The sequence below is a fragment of the Rhinopithecus roxellana genome, chromosome 7, assembly GCF_007565055.1.
Source record: "Rhinopithecus roxellana isolate Shanxi Qingling chromosome 7, ASM756505v1, whole genome shotgun sequence".
NCBI classification, from domain to species: Eukaryota; Metazoa; Chordata; class Mammalia; order Primates; family Cercopithecidae; genus Rhinopithecus; species Rhinopithecus roxellana.
Genome location: NC_044555.1, coordinates 114,823,548 through 114,846,958, shown reverse-complemented (window position 1 = coordinate 114,846,958; position 23,411 = coordinate 114,823,548). Strand labels below are relative to the sequence as shown.

Below are 23,411 nucleotides of genomic sequence, written 5' to 3'. Positions count from 1 at the left end.
GGATTCCCATATATAAAGTGCTCTGCTCCCTCCCAGCACACACCCCTATTGCACTCAACACTTCCCAGAGGACCTCCTCAGGGACACAGCTGCCCTTTATGGAGATCATACTGAGAATAAGAATCAGGAGACAGTTCTGGGGCATGCCCTGGTCATCAATCAGGCTTCCCTCATAGGTGAGGTCTAATGTGTCTTCAAAGAAATAGGAGTGGTTGTCGGGGTCCATATCAGTCAGGGCAATGCCAAAAATTAGCTCCATGAGCTCATGGGCTTTCCCGAAGATCATAGGAAAATAGTTGCTATACTTCTTGATGACAGTTGTCAGCATCTCTGCCTTTGGGACAGGCTCTTTTGTTTGATATTTGAGGAGAAGAAACTGCATCAACTCAGCCACCTTTTCATCCAGGGCTTACCTGGGCAAGGATTCACTTTCTGTCAAGGCCTGCCAGGTAGCTGTATCCTCCTCTTCTTCACTGCTGGACTCCTCATCCAATCGGGTCCACAAAAGAGGGGATGAGCAGGAGTTTAGAGGACTCTGGGGAGGACTCTGTGGAGGACCCTGGGGAGAGATCTTGGGAGGACCCTGGGGAGGAATCTCAGGAGGACTCTGGGGAAGAGGTGGCATCCCAGCAGCAGGCATATCCTCATCTTCTGGAGCACCCAGAATCAGAGTAGAGGGTGAGGATGAGGAAGAGGAAGAGGAGGAGGGGAATAAAAAGTGGAAAGAGGAAGGGGAAGTGGAGGAGGCATCCTCCTCTTCCTCATCTATGGAATCCTGTGCATCTACCAAGTCCTCTATCACACTCGGGTTCTGGAAGTCTTCCTCAAAGCTGAGGCATGGAAGGTTTGGAAAGAGGCATGAGACCTGTTGTTCAGGAGCAGCAGGTAAACGTGTGAGCAGGGATGGGGATGACAGGATCCCACAGGCCTGAGGAAGAGAGTGACAGTGTGAGTGGCTTCAGCTGAGAAACTCATCTATGATGGCTCTGACAAAGACCGGCTTATAGCTCTTCTTCTCTTAAGGTGGTGCTCTAGGGCCTAACAGGTCTCCTGTCTTCCTAAGAGGTTTGTTCCCTCAGAATCTGTAGGAGGATGTGAGAAAGCACCTCGGGATACAGATGCCAGGCAGAACCACAGGCTCCGGGACTGACAGTAGGTGGGAAGGGCCGGGTGCTATGGGGTCTCCCCTGTTTGTGGGGGTAGGGCCCTTGGTACACAGTCAGGGTGTGCACTCACTTTGACTCCTGATTTTGCCTGGGCCTCCTCTGCTGTGCTGGTTTTAGGAAGTGTGCCTCAGACCCAGGTCTTCAACTGCTGGTTCCTGGAGCACCTGCAAGACAAAGTGAGGGAGCCCCTCAGGCTAAAGAGTGCAGCAGAGCCTTGAGCCTCGAGCCTCTCAGGGCTGACAGCTGGGGCTGGCCAGACACCCAGAACCCCACAGTTCTGGACTGCATGGTCCCATCAGAATTTAATTAGCATCCTCACCTTTTCTCAGACAGGGTCATGTCCCTACCACTCTTCTGGCCTGAGCCAAAACTTCAGAGCAAACTCCACATCCCTGAGAGCAGTAGGAGGTGGTGAGGTGGCAGTCGCCTCCCAGCACTCTACCACGGGGGTAGTCGAGGTGTCCTCATGTCTGTTCTGATGCACATGTGACTCCTCAGTCCTCATTCTTATCCCCAGCAGGGCCTGGGAATCTTCCCTCTGCCAACTGGAGGCAGCTCTCCCTGCTGACTTGCCATGGGACCCCCAGACCAAGGCCTCCTCCTCCCCTACACCCCTCACCCAGCAGGGAGGTAAATAAGTACCAGCCTAGAGACTCCCGCGGCCGCTCAGCCTGAGCTGGCAGGGGAGCTCTACGAGGGCTGGTATGAAGAGCAGGGTGGGAATCTCTGGGGAATTTGTCCTCTGAGGTGGGGGTTCCCCCGGTCCTCCTCAAAGTCTTCCTATTTATTCCCTAGAGTGCAGGCACCCCCTCCCTTCTTCTGTTGTGGGGACGCCAAGGTCAGCCCCCAGCAGCCATCTTCCTGTCAGTGGCCTGCAAGTCCTACGGCAGGGCAGGGTGGACCAGGGCTGCTTCTCTCCTTGGTGAGAGGTCCCTCAGTTCTCCCTTAGACCCCTTACCTTGAGGATTGGCCAGGTCTAAGACTTCTCTCTGCTGACCTGAGTCCAGACTCCTCACAAAATGCCTCAGGTCCTTCAGACTCCCACAATGCAAGTCGGGAAAGCACATCCGAGAACCCTGCCAAGGTTGACCAGGGTTGACAGGAGGGGCACCGTGGGGCGGGGTCTCCTCTCTATGGAAAAACCACCCCCCACCTCTCCACCTCCTTCCACCTTTTCCTGACCACTTCCCCACACTCCACTTCTTCCTGCCCTCCTCAGGGCCCCTCCCACCCTTTTGTGCTGATCTCCCTACCCCTTCCCACCCCTTCCTGCCACCTCCCGGTCGTCTTTCACCACTTCCTCCCCTCCTCCCTGTCCCATCCCACACTTTCCCACCCTCCTCCCATTCCTCTTTCACCACTTCCTCTGCTTCTCCCTGCCCCCTCCCACTCCCTACCACCCTCCTCCCTGCCCCCTTCCACTCCTTTCCACCCTCCTCCCTGTCCCCTTCCACCCCTTCCCGCCCTCCTCCCTGACCCCTCTCTCCCCATAATGCCCACTTCCCTGCCCCTTCCCACCCTTTCCTGTTCACCTTTTGCCCCTTTCACCTTTTATTGCCCACATTCCCACTACTCCAACTCCTTCCTGCCCACCTTCCCACTCCCTCCCACCTTTTCCTACCCACCTCCCAACTTCCTCCTACCCCTGGGGCCTACCAACCTGCCCCTTCCACTCCTTCCTGCCTACCTCCCCACTCCCACCTATTCCTGTCCACTTCCCAGCCCTTCGCCCACCTCTCCCTGCTCACTTCTCTGTTTTTCCCTCTCCACCTATTTTGTCCAGAGGTGACAGCAAGGAATGGCTGGGCGACACCTGGGCCTCCCCTCCATGTTGGGAGGTCACTGTCCTTCCACAGAGTTCCCTTCTTGCTTGTTGGCCAGCCCCAGGCCTCCTTTCTCTGCTTAACTGAAGCTGCCCGGTGTCTGAAATGAGGTGGGAAGGCCCCTCTGTCTTCCTTAAGGTTTTACTCCTTCCGGGGCCTGCACTCCCCCCTTCTCCTGTCCAGACAGCAACGGTTGTTCTGTCATCCTCTAAAATCCATTCCAAAACCTTCTACTTTAAGTACTGCCGTGTGTGAAGTTAATATAATCTCTCTCCTAAGCTATGTCAAAGGCTCCCTTCGTTTTGCTTCTTTTCCTATCCTTGTCCCAGAAAAATCCATTGTCTTTTCAGCAGCCTGTGTGTGATTTTTAAAAAATTATTTTTTAAATCTTATTAATATGTTATCAATTTTTATTAATTTTAAAAATACACTGATCAGATTTAACTATTATGTGAAACTGTATGTATTTTGGCAAATGCATGGAGTTCCATATCTACCAACCAAATGTCACACTGACCAGTTCCATCACCCGAAAAATCCCCTGTCCATCTCTTTTGAGGTCAGTCAAGACACTTCTCCAAAGATTCTAGCACCTATGCTCTGTTTCCAGTTCATACAGTTTTAACTTTCACAATATGTCATATGAGTAGGTTCACAAAACATGGATTTAAAAGTGTGGCTGTATCATTTTTTATGTCAACTAGTAAGAAATGAGAATTCCTCTTGTTGCATAGCCCCTCTTACATTTAGTATTTGATTTTCAGATTTCAGCTATTCTAATAAGCCTGTGTTTGAATCTCCTTTGGTTTTTGTTTGCATCTTCCTTTATGACAAATGACGTTGGTCATCTTTTTTTATATGCCTTTTTCTGATTGGTATATTCTCTTCAGCAAAGTGTCTGTTCAAATCATTTGTGTCTTTTTAAAAACTAACAGACATCATTTTCAGAGCATTGCTAATCCAAACATACAAAGAGAAAACTTCATCAAAGTTACAGAGTTCCCACATACCTCTGCCTCCCCATTCCTGCCCTATGCACACACACACACACTGTCTCCTATTATTTATATTTTGTATTATTATGGCATGTTTGCAACAATTGATGGACCTGTATTGATATTTCATTATTAGGTCAAGTCCACAGTTTACATCAGGAATCACTCGACATTGGGGATGCTATAGGTTTTGATAAGTGTGTGATGGTGAATATTCATCATTACAGTATCACACAGACTTGTTACACCATTCTAAATCTCCTGTGTGCTCCACCTATCAATCCCCCTTGCCCCAACCCTAACCTCTCAGCCTCTGGAAACCACTGATATTTTTAGTGTATTCATAGTTACCTGTTTCTGAATATTGTATGATTGGAATAATACATTATGTAGCCTTTTAAGATTTTCTTCTTTCACTTAGCCTTATGCTTTTATGATTCCTCCAGGTCCGTCCTACCAACAATGACTGAAAGTTCCTGTTGCTCAACATACGGGTCAACATTTGATGTTTTGGTGTTTTGGATGTCAGCCATTTTCCTGGGTGCAGAGTGCTATCTCCTAGGTGCTTTAATTTGCAATTCTCAAATGACATATAAAATTGAAATATGCTCATTTTAAATTCCTATATATTCATTGTTTGTGTACCTGTTTATAGTTTTTGTCCACTTTAAATTGGGTTTTCTATTTTCTTATAATTGGGTTTCAGCGTTTTGTGCATATTTGAATATATATCTTTTATCAGATATGTGTTTCACAAAACATTTATCCCAGTCTCCAGCTTGTCTTTTCCTGATCTTAACAGTGACTTTTCAGAGTAAAAGCTTTTAGTTTTAATTAAGTCCAATGTATCTCTTTTTTCTTAGGTAGCTGGTACTTTTAGTATTGCATCTGAAAAAGTTATCATCAAAACCAAGGTTACCCAGGGTTTGCACCCATAAGTTTAACCAAATTTTGGTGTTACATCTAAAAAAGTCATCACCAAACCCAAAGTCACCTAGGGTTTGCCCCCATAAGTTTGGCCAGCATTTAAAATGCTGATAAAATATGTTTGTGAATAAATGAATCATTTCCCCATAGACAATTATGGGGAATAATAATAATTTCCTCTATTAAATGTGAAAGAATTAACTGGTGAAATATTTTAGGAAAAAAGTCAGTAACATTTAAAAAATGTAAAATATTCATACTGACTCAGTTTCCTCATTAAAATGCTTTCCTTATAAGTAATTATACGTACTTGTCCCAGAATTTATGCTCAGAGATATTGATTGTATTTACAAGAATTATAGACACAAAAGATAAACAAATATTTGTTCATCAGAAGATCTGTTCAATTCATTATTGCACAGAAATAAATTAGAATTCTAGGAAGTAGTCCCCAAAGTAAGATAGATCTATTAACATTTGTGCTGCCATGGAAAGATCTTGGATCCATTTCAATACGTGATTATACTGACATGTTAGGGATGCCATAGCAATGTACCACAGCCGGGATGACATAAACAACAGAAATATATTGTCTCACAGTTTTGGAGTCTGGTAGTCAAAAAGCAAGGTGTATACAAGGTTGATTCCTTCTGAGGGCTGTGATGAAAAGTTGCATTCCAGGCCTCTCTCCTTGCCTTGTAGATGGTTGTCTTCAGTCCATATATGCTCACATTATCATCCTTCTACTCATATCTCTATGTCCCAATGTCCCCTTTTTAAAATGACTCCCATCATATTTGATTAGGGCCAGTATTAATAACCTCATTTTAACTTGATTGCCTCTGAAATAATCCTATCTCCAAATACTGTCACATTTTTAATTTCAAGGTAGAATTTTAGGGGAATGCAATTGAAACTATCATAGTGGCAAAGGCAAGTGGCATACTTATATGTATATCATTACTCATGTTTTGTTATATTTATACACACACATATATATGCATATATATTTATATATGTATATATAGGCATATATATACACACATTACATTACCACATCTATCTTTTAAAAACTTGAAATTAGCTTTAAAAATTTACACACCACATTGTGGAAAGTTCTGAGTAGGGGGCTGATTTTTGGAGGAAATTTGCAGAGGAAAGAATTGTGATTTCTGTGTATTTTTATCATTTTTTTGCAACAATAATATATGCAGTATTTATTTGTAAGAAAAGCATTAAAGTAAGCCTAATACAAGGAAGAGGAGCAGTGTGGTAGTCAGATAAAGTAACAGTGAGCTAATGGAATGAAAACATTTCCTGAAATTTAAATGATTTAACACAACAAGTTTATTTTTGTGCATATAAATTCTGATTTTAGTTGGCAGCGTGTTACGAGCTGAATTATACCCCTGCCTCCAAATGCACACATACAAAGTCACTGCATTTAGAGATAGAGCCTTTGAAGAGGTAATTAAGGGAAAATGAGATTTTATGGTTAGGATCTTATTCAATATGACTGGTGTCTTCACAAGAAGAGGAGATTAGGATACAGACACATAGAAAAAGGGACAAACATGTAAAAAGTCAGTGAGAACGTGGCGATCTGCAAGCCAAAGAGAGCCCGCAGAAGAATTCAAACCAGCCAACATCTTGATGTTGGATTTTTTAGTCTCTGGAAATGTGAATAAATACATTTCTATTGTTTAATCACACATCTGCATACCACTTCATCAAATTTCTTTGTCACCAATTTTCCAATCGTGCTTCTTCCAAATCCCTGACCACCCAGCCAAACCACTGGCTACAGCCTGTGCATAAGTATATCAGAGCAAAGTGCAAAACCAGGTGCACTGTTTGAAGTTCTGCCCACTTAGAAGTCCCTTCACCACTGTCCTTCAGGGATGTCCTAGAAAGGGACTGTAGTGCTGCAGCTGTCCACTTTTGGGCAGTGCCTGCATATCATGCAGAACCATCAGTGAACCAGGCTCTAGTTTTCTCTTCCTCCATCAACTGATCATAGGGAACTCCCCACAGGACCATCAGTGCAGGCTAGGGGAGAGAAGGCAGGGTGGCAGGCGTGGAGACCATGGACATTTGTGTCACTTCCTCATGTAACTTATTTGTGTCTTCAGGACCTGCTCAAGCCCAATAGCATATATACCATTTCCATTTGATGATGGAATGCTGCTGTGCATGACCCGCTTTATGGCTAGATGGGACAGAAAGCACCCAGTTCATGATAGGCAGTTCAGGTTGCATGGTGATTTGATGGCCTATAGTCAAATATTCAGTTTCCCCCAAAACCCAGTAACAGGCCAAGAGCTGTCTCTCAAAAGGAGAGTCGTTATCTGCAGAAGATGACAGGGCCTTGCTCCAAAATCCTAGAGGCCCCTGCTGTGATTCACCAATGGGGGCCTGCCAAAGGCTTCAAACAGCATCCCTATCTGCCACTGATACCTCAAGCACCATTGGATCTGCTGGGTCATACAGCCCGTGACAGAGCAGCTTGCACAGCAGCCTGGACCTGTTGCAGAGCCTTCTCCTGTTCTGAACCTCACTCAAAACTGGCAGCCTTTTGGGTCACTCGGTAAATGAACCGGAGTAACACACCCAAATGAGGAATGTGTTGTCTCCATAATCCCAATACCCCAATAGGCATTGTGCCTGTTTCTTGGAGGGGCCTCATGCAGCAACTTATCCTTCACCCTCTAAGGAATATCTCAACTGCCCCCACACCACTGCACCCCTAGAAATTTGACTGAGGTAGAAGGTCCCTGAATTTTAGTCAGATTATTTCCCATCCTCTGGCATGCAAATGTCTCACCAATAAGTCCAGTGTGTTTGCTACTTCTCACTCAATGGATCCAATCAGCATAATGCCATCAATGTAATCGACCAGTGTGATATATTGTGTAAGGAAAAATTGATCAAGTTCTCTCCTAATAAGATTATGACACAAAGCAGGAGAGTGGAGGTACCCCTGCGGTAGGACAGTAAAGGTATATTGCTGGCCATGCCAGCTGAAGGCAAATTGCGTCTGTTGGGCCTTATGGACAGGAATGGAGAAAAAGGCATTTGCCAAATCAATGGCTGCATCCCAGGTATCAGAAGACATGTTAATTTGCTCAAGCAATGAAACTTCATCTGGTACAGCAGCTGCAGTTGGAATCACCACTTAGGTAAGCTTACAATAATCCAGTCATTCTCCAAGATCCATCTGTCTTCTGCACAGGTCAAATGGGAGAGTTGAACGGGGATGTGGTGGGAATCACCTGCATATTTCAGTTCCTCGATGGTGGTACTAATCTCCACAATCCCTCCAGGGATGCGATATTGTTTTTGATTTATTATTTTTCTAGGTAGAGGCAGCTCTAATGTCTTCCATTTGGCCTTTCCCTTCCCTTTATAATAACACTTCATAATAGCCTTTCCCTTCATAATGGCCCTCACCCTACCAGTCAGGGAGCCAATGTGGGGGTTCTGCAAGCTGCTAAGTATGTCTATGCCAATTATGCATTTTGGCCCTGGGAAAATGGCCACAGGATGAGTCCGGGGACCCACTGGACCCAATGTAAGTCGAACCTGAGCTAAATTTTTATTAATTTTCTGGCCTCCAAAAGCCCCTACTTTAATTGGAGGACCAAATTGTCATTTTGGGTCCCCTGGAATCAATGTCAGCTCAGAGCCAGTGTCAGTAGTCCCGAAATGTCTAATTATTTCCCTTTTCCCAATGCACAGTTACCCTGGTAAAAGGTCAGAGGTGTCCTTGGGGAAGGATGGGAGAAAGATTAACAGCATAAATTGTTGATAGTATAGTGGAGTCCCTCCTCAAGGGGACCCAGCCTCCCCTTCATTCAGGAGGTTCTGGGTCTGCAAACTGGCTCAAGTCTAGAAATTGAGGGGCCGTTATTCTCTGTTTTTATAATTTGAATTAGTTTTTTGTCCACTTAACATGGAAGCTTTCTGCTTATATAAATTAAGTAGGAATGCAGTAGGCTTCCTATCAATTTCAGTTCTAGAAATACTGTGATTAATTAGCCAATGCCAGAGCTCTACAGGAGTCAAACTATTCTGATTGCTGCTTTGCCTCTATTGTCCATTATGGTAGCTATGCCCGTCTTGCCTTCGATGGTCGAGTGCTGCCACTTGGCCCCCGCACCTCAGGATCCAATTATTCCCATTGTACGTACCTCAGGATCCAATTATTCCCATTGTATTTAAATTTTATAGTTGAGTAACTGCAATTCCCACTCTTAGATCTGGCATACAGAGAAGAGCAATCCCTACAGATCTCTTCAAAGATGTAAGTGCTGCCCTCACAAATCTGTTTCACAAAGCATTGGTCAAGGGCATATCTTCTGGACTCTCCCAGCCGGGATGAGTAGGTCTAAAATGACTAATCCACTCCAGCATCACAATTTCCCTAAGCATTTGGATCCCTTCCTCTACACTAAACCAAGGCAAGAAATCAGGCATTTCTAGATTACTCAGTGGGCCACTTTTAAATCCACGTTTCAGCTAACCAAGCAAGTATACTATGAGAACTTTTTTTTTTTTTTCTGAGGCAGAGTCTCACTCTGTCACCCAGGCTGGAGTGCAGTGGTGCGATCTCAGCTCACTGCAACCTCTGCCTCCCGGGTTCAAGCAATTCTGTACCTCAGCCTCCCGAGTAGCTGGGATTACATGTGCCCACCACCATGCCCAGCTAATTTTTGTATTTTTAGTAGAGATGGGGTTTCACCATCTTGGCCAGGCTGGTCTTGAACTCCTGACCTCATGATCCATCCGCCTCAGTCTTCCAAAGTGCTGGGACTACAGGCATGAGGCACTGTGCCTGGCCTTAGAACCTTTTTTAACTCCCCAAGCTGCAACGTTAAATGCATAATCCCTACTTAGTAGGCCCAAATCAATAAATTCAGTCTGATTAAACTCTGTGTTCCTTCCACCATTATCTCACACCCTTAATATCCATTCCTATGCCTGTTCTCCAGATTTCTGTTTATATAAATTAAAAAACTTAAGCAGTTCTTTTCGAGTGTAGTGCACCCCCTCGTGGGTCATACTCTGAACTTCACTTCTAGGGGCCCGCCAGGACTTTAGCTTAGTTATAGGTCTAGAAACAAACAGGGGTGTTGGGGGTGGGTCCTGAGGAGAAGCAACATTATCTTGACTGGTAACTGCCTCAGATGAGGCCATCACTGTTGCCTCAGGAAGCACAGGGTTTATCTCCTTAGACAAAGGTGGAAATTTCAGCTCTTTCTCTACAGGAGATAAGACTCATACTCAGGGCAACCTCAGCAGATTTGAGGCTCAGTATCTGCTTCTGAAGCCAGAAGTTGGAATCCCTAAGTTCATCATTTTCTTTCAACCCTTTGTCCAGTGAATTTAGGAGCGACCAATCAACTTCATTATGTTCCTTGATTCCCCACATATGGTCAAAGATATTAAGTATAGGGTCACTAAACTTTTTTCTCATGAGCGGTCGATCAGGAGTGTCAAATGCATTTATTTTGCATAATTCTCTAAACAGTTCACACCAAAGCCTATCAGTGTTCTCCACACCATTAGAATTAGAGTCCTTAGCATTTTTGGGTCTAATCACGTTAAGCATCCAACTCCAGAAACCCCAAAACCAATGAAAGACCTCCATCTTTAATATTCTGTTTCTCTAGAACCACTCCTGGTACAAAAATCTGTATTACTCAGGGTTCTCTAGAGGGACAGAACTAATAGGATAGATGTATATATATAAAGGGGAGTGTATTATGGGGTTTATTAACTCCCATGATCGCGAGGTCCCACAATAGGCCATCTGCAAGCTGAGGAGCAAGGAAGCCAGTCCAAGTCCCAGTGCTGAAGAACTTGGAGTCCGATGTTAGAGGGCAGGAAGTGCCCAGCATGGGAAAAAGATGCAGGCTGGGAGGCTAAGCCAGTCTAGCCTTTTCACATTCTTCTGCCTGCTTTTTATTCTGGTCCTACTGGCAGCTTGATTAGATTATGCCCACACAGATTAAAGGTGGGTCTGCCTTTCCCAGCCCACTGACTCAAATGTTAATCTCCTTTGACAACACCCTCACAGACACACCCAGGATCAATACTTTGCATCCTTCAATCCAATCAAGTTGACACTCAGTATTAACCATCACACAATATAATCTCTTTAGACTGAGAATTCTGTCACTCCTTTTGGTATATGGTAAATATCCTACCATGAGAGACTCTAATACCCTCTGTATGACTGAACATTCCTGAACAGCTGTACATGTGCCTATGGCACACTGCAAACCAAGATTTTCCTGTAGGGCAGGTACACAGAAAAGAGACAATGGAAGGATGGTTAACCATAATTTTCTTTTCTCATCAGAGCTAGCCTGTCTGTCAAGGAACCTTTGTCACCTCCTAAGCAGTATTAAGGATTTTGTTATTGCTCTGTTTTCAGAAATTCCGCTCCTTGTAATTTATTTACAAAGTGATTTCCAAAATTGTATCTCATATACCAAGTTTATGAAGGAAGCTTTGCTTTTTGACCACCTAGTGTAGCTCATTCATTTGTGTATCTCTTCAGTGGCCTGCTTCAAATAATGCTACCACAAATACCATATATTAAAATCCTAATACAAATATCAAATATTAGGATGATCTCAAAAACTCTATTTCTTACCCTAGGATTACATCCTTAGAACCAGTATATTATGCGGCAAATCAGATTCTACTCAGCACCCTATGTGGGAGTATTTTGAGAGTGTGTTGAAGATGCCCAGGATAGATATGGAATTGTCACTATCCAAACTGAAAATTTACATCAAAGTGCTGTTATCGCACAGGAGCCGGGGGATATGGATGGATCAGTCAGGGAACTTCTGTGGGGATGAGGAGGCGTCTATGTCAGAGGAAGGACTGCTGATTCTGGGCTGTTACACTGGAAGCAGGGCACAGCCTTCACAGAGAGATTGTAGGGATGAGCTGGTCAGCAGGACAGGTTCCAGAGTTGCTCAGGAGAGCACACAGGAGAGACAAGAAGGAGGGTGCTGCAAAGTAGGAAAGTGCGGAGGCTGGACAGAACTGCTGGCACCTGGACAGAGTCAGCTCTCTAGAAACCTAGGGCTCAGAATAGGAGTTCCTTAGGTAAATAAAGTCCACAACGATCCCCACATTGCATTTATTCTCATTGTCACCTTACTTCTCTAGTCCTATCTGAATATCTTGGCCACAGGGTTCATCTTTATGTCACCTGAAAAATGTTAAGAATTGTGAAGAGAAGTAGCTTAACAGGCAAAGACCTTCCTGAGGCTGGGAGGAGTGGAGACAGTATGTGCCTAGATCAATTCACAACAGGTTTCATGTTCCAGCCCTGGCACATTCTAGCCATGTGAACTTGGAGGAATTCATTAAGCACTATGAGACTCAGGTTCTTCATCTGGGTAAAATGGGTTGGATAAGTCCTTTATTGTAGATGTTCTGGAATGTACGTAATGTGAATAAAACACCTGTCACAGTGACTGGCATGTATTGGAATTTTATTAATGGCAGTCGTTATCAATAGAATTAAAACTTCAAAGTCTACCACTGTCTTTTATGAAAAATTTAGCTCTTGTTTTTGTTATATGAAACATCTCAGAGAAGATGTAGGTGAATATGTCATGAAATACCAACTCAACCAAAATTTCAGCTTCATAAATACAACTCAGTACATTTTCATTCTGAAATAATATATTATATAACATGGGTAAGGGGTGAATTCCCCAGGTGGAATGCAGCTCAAAGATCCTAGAATTTGAATCAAAGATTGACTCCTTTTCACCTTTCCCTTTGCTCACACATCCAAATCACTATTTCTATTTATCCTCCACTAAAAATCTAGCCCTTGCTTACAGTTGCCCACATTACATTCAAAATAACCGAATTAAATGTCCTTTCAATGGAATGGGCTCTGGCTCTCCCAGGCTAGGAAAATGAATGCCAGCCTAGAAACTTCTGGGAAGCATTTCAAGGAATTATCGCCTTATTTCTCAGGAAACCCTTGCAAATGATGGGTATCAATCACCTAGTCTTTGCACTGTGTTCAAGCTCCCCAGTTTGAGAGCTGCAAGACACCTTCCATTAATTCACCATGTGGAAACTCCTCTCTGCCTCATCCTCCACCCAGAAGGAACTGCTCAGAGAAGTTTTCCATTGCAGGCTTTTCTCTCACCTTCTGAGAGTCTGGCCCCTGCCATCACCCAGCTTCATAACAATCAGCTGCCACAGAAGCATCTGCAGTTTCCTGAAAGTACCTTAGCTCAGGGACTTTATACTTGACGACTCCATCTGGAGTCTCACCTCCCCACTCTTTGTAAACTTATGATTGTAGAGAGCATCTTACCACCTTCTTGACATGGCTTCTGCTCCTAGATTCTACTGTTTTATAGGTAAGGCATAACTCTTGCTTTTCACTGTATGCCCACTACTAAGAGTCCCCTCCGCAAGCAAATGCTCACAGAATATTAGGCAAATAAAGCAGTCAGAGGTGCTTTTATTTATTAACATTTAATTTCTGCTACTTTCTTGAATGAGCTAAGAAAAGCCAGGTCTATTTCTTTAATTTTCAATAACAACAGACTAAGCAGGATAAGCAAATGTAACTATTCACCATCCTTTATTTTGTTCCACTATTTAACTGCTGAGTTCTTACACATTTTCAAGAAAATTCCTAGTGCAATACCATGTTATCCTGTTACAGATCACAACATAAGAGACAAACTTTTTCCAATTTTTTTTTACAAAATATCAGACTGTTACTCTTAAACTAGATAAACAGCAATACATATGTGACTAATATTTATAAAATAATATTCTGAAGCTAATTCAACCTACTGTTAAAAGGAAAATCATTCAAAAAGTACACAAAAGGAAAAGAGGTAAATCTCCATCTCTCCCATAGGGAACAGAAATGCGAAGAACACTGTTGTTCCCTCAAGCCCACCTGGGCCCTCCACTACCTAGTACCTCAACTGCCCTCTTCAAACACAGAGGTAAGAAACTGCCCTAGACTTCACTCAAGACAGGAGAAGATTTTGGAGATGCCACGGAACCTTGCACTGGCCATGGCAGTAGCATCATTTTTGGTGTCAATTATGGCCTGGGCTCTGTCTTCCACATCTTTCAAAGCATCCTTGGAGGAGGTTGGAAAGGAACTAGGGATGGTATTGTTTTGCATGGCCAAAATCTCATTACTTTCTTCTTGCTAGTTTCTGAATGGGCTCTAGGACCCCACAGGAATTCATAAGTAGAAGAGCACTACTGGGCACATGCCGATACTCCAGGTAATGTCCCTGCACTCAAACTTTAGTGGCGAGCTCCCTGGGCTCCCCACAGATGAAGTCCACCCTCTGAGCATACACCCCTATTGCATTCAGCACTTCCCAGATGACCTCCTCAGACGCACAGTTGCCCTTAATGAAGATCAAACTCAGAATAAGAATCAGGAGGTGGTTCGGGGGCATGCCCTGCTCATCACTCAGACTCCCCTCACAGCTGAGCTCTAATGTGTTTACAAAGACATAGGAGTCATCGGGGTGCACTTCTCTCAGGGAAATGCCAAAAAGAATCTCTATGAACTCACGGGCTTTCCTGAAGATCATAGGAAAGTAGCCCATGTACCTGTTGATGACATTCGTCACCATCTCTGCTTTTGTGACCGGCTGTTGGTTTGATATCTGAGGAGAAGAAACTGTACCACCTCGTCCACCTTTTCATCCAGTGTATAAATGAACAAGGACTCACCATCTGTCAGGCTGTGCCGGGTACTTGTATCTTCATCTTCTTGGCTGCTGGGCTCTTCATTGAATGGGCTCCATAAAGTGGAGGAGGAGCAGAAGGACAGGGAACACTGGAGAGGACCCTGGGGAGGACTCTCAGGAGGATTCTGGGGAACAGGCAGCATCCCAGCAGACAGCTTCTCCTTCTCATGAGCACCAAGAATCAGAGTAGAGGATGAGGAGGAGGAGGAGGAAGAGAAGAAACAGTAGGAGAAGGAGGAAGAAGAAGAGAAGGAAGAAGTGGGGAATAATAAGTAGAAAGAGGAAGAGGAAATGGAGTAGGCTTTCTCCTCTTCCTCATCTGTAGAATCCTGTGCATCTACCAAGTTCTCTATCACAATTCGGTTCTGGAAGTCTTCCTCAAAGTTGCGGCTAGGAACATTTCAAAACAAAGGTAAAACGTCTTCCTCAGGAGCAGAAGGTAAATGTGTGGGCAGGGATGTGGATGATGGGATCCAACAGGCCTGAGGAGAGAGGAACACTGCAATTGGCCTCAAGTGTGAAACTCACCCATGATGGCTCTGATAAAGGCCGGCTTACAGCTCTTCTTCTCTTAGGGTGGTGCTCTAGGGCCTCACAGGTCGCCTGTCTTCCTAGGGGGTTTGCCTCCTGGGAACCTGTAGGAGGACGTGAGAAAGCACCTCAGGGCACAGCTGGCAGGCAGAGCCTGAGGCACCAGGAATGGCAGTAGTTGGCAATGGCCAGGTGCTGCCAGGTCTGCTCTGTTTGTGGGGGTAGGGCCCTTGGTACACAGTCAGGGTGTGCACTCACTTTGACTCCTGATTTTGCCTGGGCCTCCTCTGCGGTGCTGGTTTTAGGAAGTGTGCCTCAGACCCAGATCTTCAACTGCTGGTTCCTGGAGCACCTGCAAGAGGAAGTGAGGGAGCCCCTCAGGCTAAAGAGTGCAAGCAGAGCCTTGGGCCTCCCAGGGCTGACAGCTGGGGCTGGCCAGACACCCAGAACCCCACAGTTCTGGACTGCATGGTCCCATCAGAATTTAATTAGCATCCTCACCTTTTCTTAGACAGGGTCATGTCCCTACCACTCTTCTGGCCTCAGCCAAAACCTCAGGGCAAACTCCACATCCCTGAGAGCTGTGGGAGGTGGTGAGGTGGCAGCCGCCTCCCAGCACTCTACCACGGAGGCAATCGGGGTGGCCTCATGTCTGTTCTGATGCACATGTGACTCCTCAGTCCTCACTCTTATCCCCAGCAGGCCCTGGGAATCTTCCCTCTGCCAGCCGGAAGTTGGTCCCTGTGCTGACTTGCCATGGGACCCTCAGACCAAGGCCTTCCCTTTCCCTACACCCCTCACCCACCAATGAGAGGGCTGTCGCTCAGCCTGAGCTGACTGGGGAACTTTACGAGGGCTGATATGGAGGAGCAGGGTGGGAATCTCTGGATCTGTCCTCTGAGGTGGCAGTTCCCTTTGTCTTCCTCAAAGTCTTCCTATTTATTCCCTAGAGGGCCAGCACCTCCCCCCTTCTTCTATCATGAGGACGTGTCCCTCAGCCCTTGGTTGCCCTCTTTCTGTCTATGACCTACACTCTCACAGCAGGTACAGGGCAGGCAAGAGCTGCCTCTTTCTGTGGTGCGAGGTCCCTCAGTTCTCCCTTAGGGCCCTTACCTTGAGGATTGGCTGGTTCCAAGAGTCTTCTGTCTGCTGATCTCAATTGAGCCTTCTCACAAAATGCCTCAAATACTTCAGACTCCCAGGATGCAAGTTGGGAAAGCACATCCTGCAACCCTGCCAGAACTGACCAGGGATGACAGCAGGGGCAGCGTGGGGCTAGGTCTCCTCTCTATGGAGGAACCACCCCTCACCTCTCTACCTCCTTCCCACACTTTCCTGACCACCTACCGGCCCTTCTCCACCCCTTCCTACCCATCACCTGGGCCCCCTCCACCCCTTCCTGCCTACCTCCCTGACCCTTTCCACCCCTTCCTGCCCACCTCTCAGTACCCCTCCATCTTTTCCTGCTCACTTCAAGCCCCTCATCCATATTTCCCTGCCCACCTCCCCACATCCTTTTTCAGGGAGTGGCAGGGTGCAGCCTGTGCCTCCCCTCCATGTTGGAAGGTCACTGTCCTTCCACAGAGTTCTCTTCTCATTGAGTGGCCAGCCCTGGGGTTTCTCCCTCTGCTTAACTGAAACTGCCCTCCTCAGAGAAAACCTCCCCTCCAGCAGACTCCCAAAATGGAAGTCAGAAAGTTGTCATCTGGGGACCCTGATGGGCTCCTCCAGAGCTGGCAGCAGGCACAGGGACAGGACAGGGGGCACTACTAGTCGTGGGTGTTCCCTTCCTGCCTTCCTGAGAGGCTGTGCCTGGACTCCTGAAACGGCCTGGGCTGCCTGTCTCTGTGCATCTGAGTCTTTCACCTCCGAATAAGCCACTCCCATCCCTGAGACCTGCAAGGTAGAAGAGAGGGAGAATCCCATCCACCCACAGTGGGACCTCCTAGGCCCCAGGCAGGACTCTGGTGTCCTTTTTCTGAAATGGTGCGGGCAGGACTCTGTTTTCCTGCAGTTATTCCTGACATGGCCTGGGAGCCCTTCCGTTGCTCTCCAGACACTTTGTTCTTCAGATCAAGGTTCCCATTTCCATGAGACGCCCCCCAAGACGAAGTGAAAAGCGCCAGCATCCCTGACTGAGGGCCCTGCCCAAGGCCTCCCAGGGTGAAAACAGGGACTGGATTTGTGTGTCCTTCTGTTTCTTGGGAGGGATGCCTCATCAGTCCTTCCTCTGTGTCATCGTAGGGATGCCTAGAAGGGCCTGAGTCCCTTCCCCTCTCATGATCTGAAGTGAGACTCACCTGAGCACAGCCTTCTCCTCTTTCTGTCCTCTGAGATGTCAGGGGGACGTCACAGTGGGCCACCATGCCCCAGGGCCTCCCAGGACTGGCAGTAGTAGTGGAGCTGGATTCTGTGGATCCTCCTCTTTGTGGGCAGGGAGTCTCTGCAGTTCTCTCACAGGCCTCATGTGAATACTGGCTGGTCCTGGGTCTCCCTGTGCTTCTCATGATGACAGTATAACATACGGCAAAAAATAATGTAACTTTACCCTGAATAAAGCTAAAAAGCACCACGATGCCACGGTAATCAAGTTAATATCATCAGTGACAAATTATGTTGGTACTATGTGCTATCAGTATGATATGATAAGAATAGCACTTCACCTGTCTGTTCATCCTTCCAGGAAACATAACCTACATCAAATAATGACAAAAAAAATCACATAAATCCCAATCAAAGTCAATCTTACAAAATGCCTAACCACACGAAACTGTCAAAAGTGTCAATGTTTTCAAAGTCGAAAAATGTCTCAATCAACCGGTACAGCCAAAGGGCATCTAAGGAACATGATAACTAATAGCAATGGAGTATCTTCAGGGGATCCTGGGATAGAAAACAGAATTTCGTGAAAAGTAAGAAAATGTGGCTGAAGTATGTTCAATAATAAATAAATAATATTTGTTAAAAACAATGTATAAATACTGGTTCATTAGTTTTAGGAAACCTTACCAAGGTAAGATGTTACTAACAGGAGGAATTGAGTGCGGAACATATGATAACTTTCTTATTATTGTTGTAATTTTCTTGTAAATCTAAAATTATTTAAACACAAAGTTTATCAAATATGAAAAATGTTACCAAACTAGATAAAAGGATATGCATGAGACACCTATAACAGATATATCTTTTAAGGAAATGTTGAAAGCCTCTAGTTTGAACTTGAGACCTAACCTAGAGTTTCTGCTACAAGTATTTCTATTACTTCTTATACTAGAGGTAGTAGCAAGTACAGTAATCCAAAGAGGAATAAATGAAGGAATGAGGATTGGCCAGTTGGAAACAAAGCTTTTGTGATTAATGGATGATTAGACTGTGCATGAAAAGAATCCAAAACAACTAAAGATAATTTATTCAATATATAATAGTATATCAGTTTGCTAGTATAAGGTCAATATTCGAAAGAATATCAACTTCATTTTTTGTCAGGGAAAGAGTATGAAAATGAAAGTAAAGAATATATAGTTTTAACCTATAGTACCAAAATATCAATTATCTTAGGAAAATAATTTCACCAAAAACATTTTAACCAAATAAGACTGGGAGGCAGCTGATGGCTGGTTAAAATATTTTTTGGTTAAAAAAGCTTAACCAAAAAATTTTTACAGACAAAAATATTAAAATGCTGTTGAGGCATATTAACAAAGTCCTACCTGAACATAAAATAAAATAAATTCATGGGCATGAATATTCAATATTTTAAATATGTTGATTCTTCCCAAAAAGGAATCTACAGATTGATTGCAATCCTAAATCAAAACTGCCAAAGGACTTTGGACCTGAAGGCATGTGAGAATCACCTGATTCTAAAATATAAAGACATGCAAATGGACAAGCATAGTCAATATACACTTGAAAAAGAGTCATTTGTCTACCAGATAGTAAGAATTACAAAGCTACTATAGTGAAGAGTTTGAGATTTGGGTGCAGAGATAGACCAAAGGAACTGAATGGAGAGTTCTGAAAAACAAAACCAACAAAACATGTATAAACATGTGCTAAAACTTGCAGCTTTAGAGCAGGAGAGAGTCTTCTTGAAATAAGTGTCAGTGGAACAACAGAATATCCATACAAAAAACCTAACTTAAGTGGAACTCTTTTTCATATTAAACAGAGAAAACAATTACAGGGAAATTCAAAACCTACCTTAAAAATGTTTATTATAAAAAAACTGCAAAAATACACAGACATACTCAGAATAAGAAGTCTTTGTATAAATTATCTTTACGCAAGTTCGCAGTATAAGTAAATTAGAGCATCAGTAAGCCTGGATTTGAAAGCACTGAAAGAGGCTGGGGTCTTTGGTCACTTCAGTACCAGGGGGAAGTAAGATGATAAGAGTCAAAGAGGAGCACAGGAAATAGCATCTATGTCTGCCCCCTTGTTTCAGCCATAAAAGGCCTGACTGCTTTCATGAACCTTTGCTTCCTGAGAGCAAGACTTGAAATCTCAATAGTGGCTGGGGGAAGGCCACTTGGGACAATGCTGTATTAATTCCCTCTCCTACTTGGCCAGTGCTTCTGCTTACCTCTGGAACTCTGTGGATCCAAGAAATATAACGTGAACAGTTCTACTCCAGAAAGTCATGAACAGGGGATGTTGTGTTGATGACAGAAACCTGACCACATCCAAAAACAGTTTACTGACTTAGAGGCAGTACTAGTTTGCCCAAATGTGATGGGAATAGAGGTTTATTTTCCTCTCCATATAGATAGGAGACTCACATACTTCCTTTCAGCTGTTCTTACTCCTGACAAGACCCTCAGCAGGATTCAGGAACTCTGAGATTCCAAAAAACGTTGACTTGTGGCTTTGCCAGAGACTTTCCTGAGGGTTGGGGCCCATTTTATTGACTATGGTCAGGATCAGCTCAGTCGTTTATGAGCTAACTTCCTTCTTCAGCTTTGGCTCAGGGTCCCAGGGGTAGTGGGCCTCTGCTCATAGCCAGGATTGGTGGATCAAACCTCAGCGCTCAAGGTGGAAACCCACAGACAAGGAAGCTCTTCTCCCAGACTGGGAGGCAGCTGGTGTGTAAATTCCAGCTCTGGCTCCATGTCCTTGGGAATTATCCTCATGGAGCTTTTCTTCTGAGGTCCCAAGAAGGGAGCATTAGTTATGGATAGTAAAAAGAAAATGGCAGCCTATCCTTTTACCTCCTGGCATTGGAAATAAATCTCCTGTCCAGAAGAGAGAGGGACTAACGTTCTTGGGATTGAATCAATGGGGAGTGTCAGGGACCTTTTAAAGGAGTGAACATAACCATTTTCCTAACATGCCCCAAATGACTCACCTTCAGTTCCTTATTCTCACTTAGATTCAGCCTTCAAAGAACATGCCGCCTCTGTCACTAAAGATTTACCATAGTTGCCATGAATGTAGATTTTTTTGCACACAGGTTTGGGGGAGGGGAGGGCATTCCCTGATTTCAAGGAAGAAGGAGCATTTGTGTGTGGTTCAGAGAGGTTATAAAATACACATGAGGGCTGACAACTTATTAAAAAATAATAGCTCAATGTGACTTTTTTGCTATAGGTGGCACATTTTTTGATATACTTGATGCCTCCCTTTCTCTCAATTTTTATCACATCCAAGAGCAGCATCTGTTACCCCAACCTCTAAAACCCATGTGAAGTCCCTCCACTTCAATTGATCTCCATTACTAACTCTGTGGCTCATCTCTCACCTAGACTAAGACAAACCCTTTTTTGCTGGTGCCTCTCCTTTTACATTTAATCCTGTAAAATCCATTCTTTTCTTGGCATCCTTTTGAAAACCCAGTGCATGGCTGATTTTTAAAACTTTGTATACATCAGCGTTCACTATAATGAACATTTTTATTTATCGTAGCAAATACAGAGTCTTACATCTACCACTAAAATGTCATAGAGATCCCTTCTTTTAGCCAAAAATTTCTCTTGCTTCACCTCGATAGTCAACCACCATCCTCTACCCAAATCCCAGCAACAATAGTGTGATTAGCGCATTTTCTTTATCTACTTTATCATTTCCAGATTTAAAATGCATAGAATCATACAATCCTGTTTCTATAGTGACTATATTTTTTTCCAATTAAAATAAGCAATGACTAAGAGTACCTGTTCTTCAGCCTCCTGTTGAGTGTTTGAAATTTTCAGTTGTTTTGATTTTAGCCACTCTAAAAGGTGTGTAGTGGTATCTTGTTTTACTTTGTAATTCCCTAGTGACATATGATGCTAATCATCTTTTTACATTATTATTTGCAATGTGTATATATTCTTTGGTGTAGTGTATATCTATTCAGATCTTTTGTCCATTTTTATTGGATTGCTTTCTTATTATTGAGTTGAGGGTTCTGAATATATTTTTGATACACATCTTTAGTCAGATTTTTTTGCAAAACTTTTATCCTTGTTTTTCATTTTTCCTTTCATTCTCTTAACAGAATTTTTTTCATTTTTATGAAGCCAAACTTATCAATTTTTTCTTTCATAGATGCTCCTTTTGGGTTGTATCTAAAGTTTTCTCAAACCATAGTCACTTGGGTTTTCTCCTATGGTATCTTCTATGTGTTTCATAGGTTTTTAAAATTTTATTTTCATATTTAGGTCTGTGATTGAATTTATGTTAGCTTTTGTGAAGAGTTTAAGGTCTGTGCCTAGCTTCATTTTCTCCATGTGGATGTCCATTTGTTCTGGTATAATTGACTGAAAAGATTATTCTTAATTGAAATGCCTCTGATTCCTTGTCAAAAGTTGATTGACTATATTTCTGTAGGTCTATTTCTGGGCTATATATTGCATTTCCTTGACCTTTTTGTCTATTATTTCTTTAATATCACACTGTCTCAATTACTGTAACTTTATAGTAAGACCTGAAGTTGGGAAGTGTTAGTCTTCCAACTTTCTTCTTCTTTAATATTGTGTTGGCTAATCTTAGTCTTCTACATTTCCACATAAAACATATTTTAGTCCTTAAAATAAGTTTGGTGATATCCACAAAATAACTTGCTAGGATTTTGATTGGGATTGTAGGCAATAGATCAAGTTAGAATTGACATCTTGACAATAATGAGCTTTTCTATCCTTGAAAATTGAATATCCCTTCATTACATTCATCAGAGTCTTATAGTTTTCTTTATACAGACCTTGTGCCTACTGTGTTAGGTTTGTAAAACAATTTTTAAAAGATAATGAAGTTGGAGGAATCACACAACTCAATTATGTTATATACTATTGACAGAGCAGGAGCACTGTCATCTGGGACAAACACCACCCCTTTAAGTTCCAGCTCCCTTTCTAGCCTCATGCATTTCAAGGAAATCACTTCTCTTTTAACAACAAGCAGCCAGAAAGAGCAGACAGTAAAACACAGATAAAGCAGCTTGGGTATGGGTGTTGGGGTGGTGGTGGAGGTGGTAGGAGTATCTTAGGTAACTGCCAAACTTCACCCTCATACAATGGGCCCCAGTAAAACAGTGGGCCTTAATAAGCACATTCCTTTCCCTTCAGGTGCACTAAGACTGGGAAGCTAAAAGCAGACTCAGGGAGTATGCCTGCAGCTGCAGGAAGAGGTATGGGAACAGATACAAAACTGTCCCTCCCAGATAAGCACAACACAAAAGCAGTCCAAGCCTCTGATAAACTCTCCTGCCCTAAATCCTTAAAAATTCTTAGTCTGTAAGAAGTCTGTAAGAAAGTCTGTAAGAAAGAGTGCCTCTCACCTAACTTGGCTAGAAGCTCCTCTCAGGTTTGTTTTCCCTAAAACAAACGTGCCTTGACTGTCAAGCCACCTTTTGTGTTTCTTTCCTTTTTCTTTAATTCTTACATTTGGTCCCAAAACCTGGGATGGGTGTTGGGGGCAAAGGCTCTCTTGCAACCCAAGAAGTAGTGGGCAATGGCAGCTCATCCTGAGTTAACTCCTAGATCCTGAGAGTCTCTAGCCACCCACTCCATCTTTTCTCTCACTTCACTTTTCAAGTGATTTGCATGAGAAGGACAACTAACCTGAAGGGGACTGAGACTCAGGCCGGGGCTACTCCCCAGTGGACCCTCAAAACCCTCAGGTCTCAAGAATCCACCACCAACCACCTGCAATGGGTATTTCACTCCCTAACCCTTGCTCCCTCTTCCTTCTTCCTCCCTCTTTCTTTTTCTC

General features: G+C 43.9%; 1 protein-coding gene across 1 annotated transcript in view; it reads right to left on the bottom strand.

The window, feature by feature from the left end:
* MAGEC3 (MAGE family member C3) overlaps nt 1–23,411 on the bottom strand; it is a 61,045-nt gene that overhangs the window by 719 nt on the left and 36,915 nt on the right. The window contains 9 exon segments of the mRNA XM_030933659.1: nt 44–651; nt 1,973–2,047; nt 2,125–2,153; nt 2,155–2,262; nt 14,293–14,599; nt 14,602–14,684; nt 16,565–16,573; nt 16,693–16,924; nt 16,927–16,954. Coding sequence (XP_030789519.1) covers nt 44–651; nt 1,973–2,047; nt 2,125–2,153; nt 2,155–2,262; nt 14,293–14,599; nt 14,602–14,684; nt 16,565–16,573; nt 16,693–16,924; nt 16,927–16,954 — 1,479 coding nt within the window.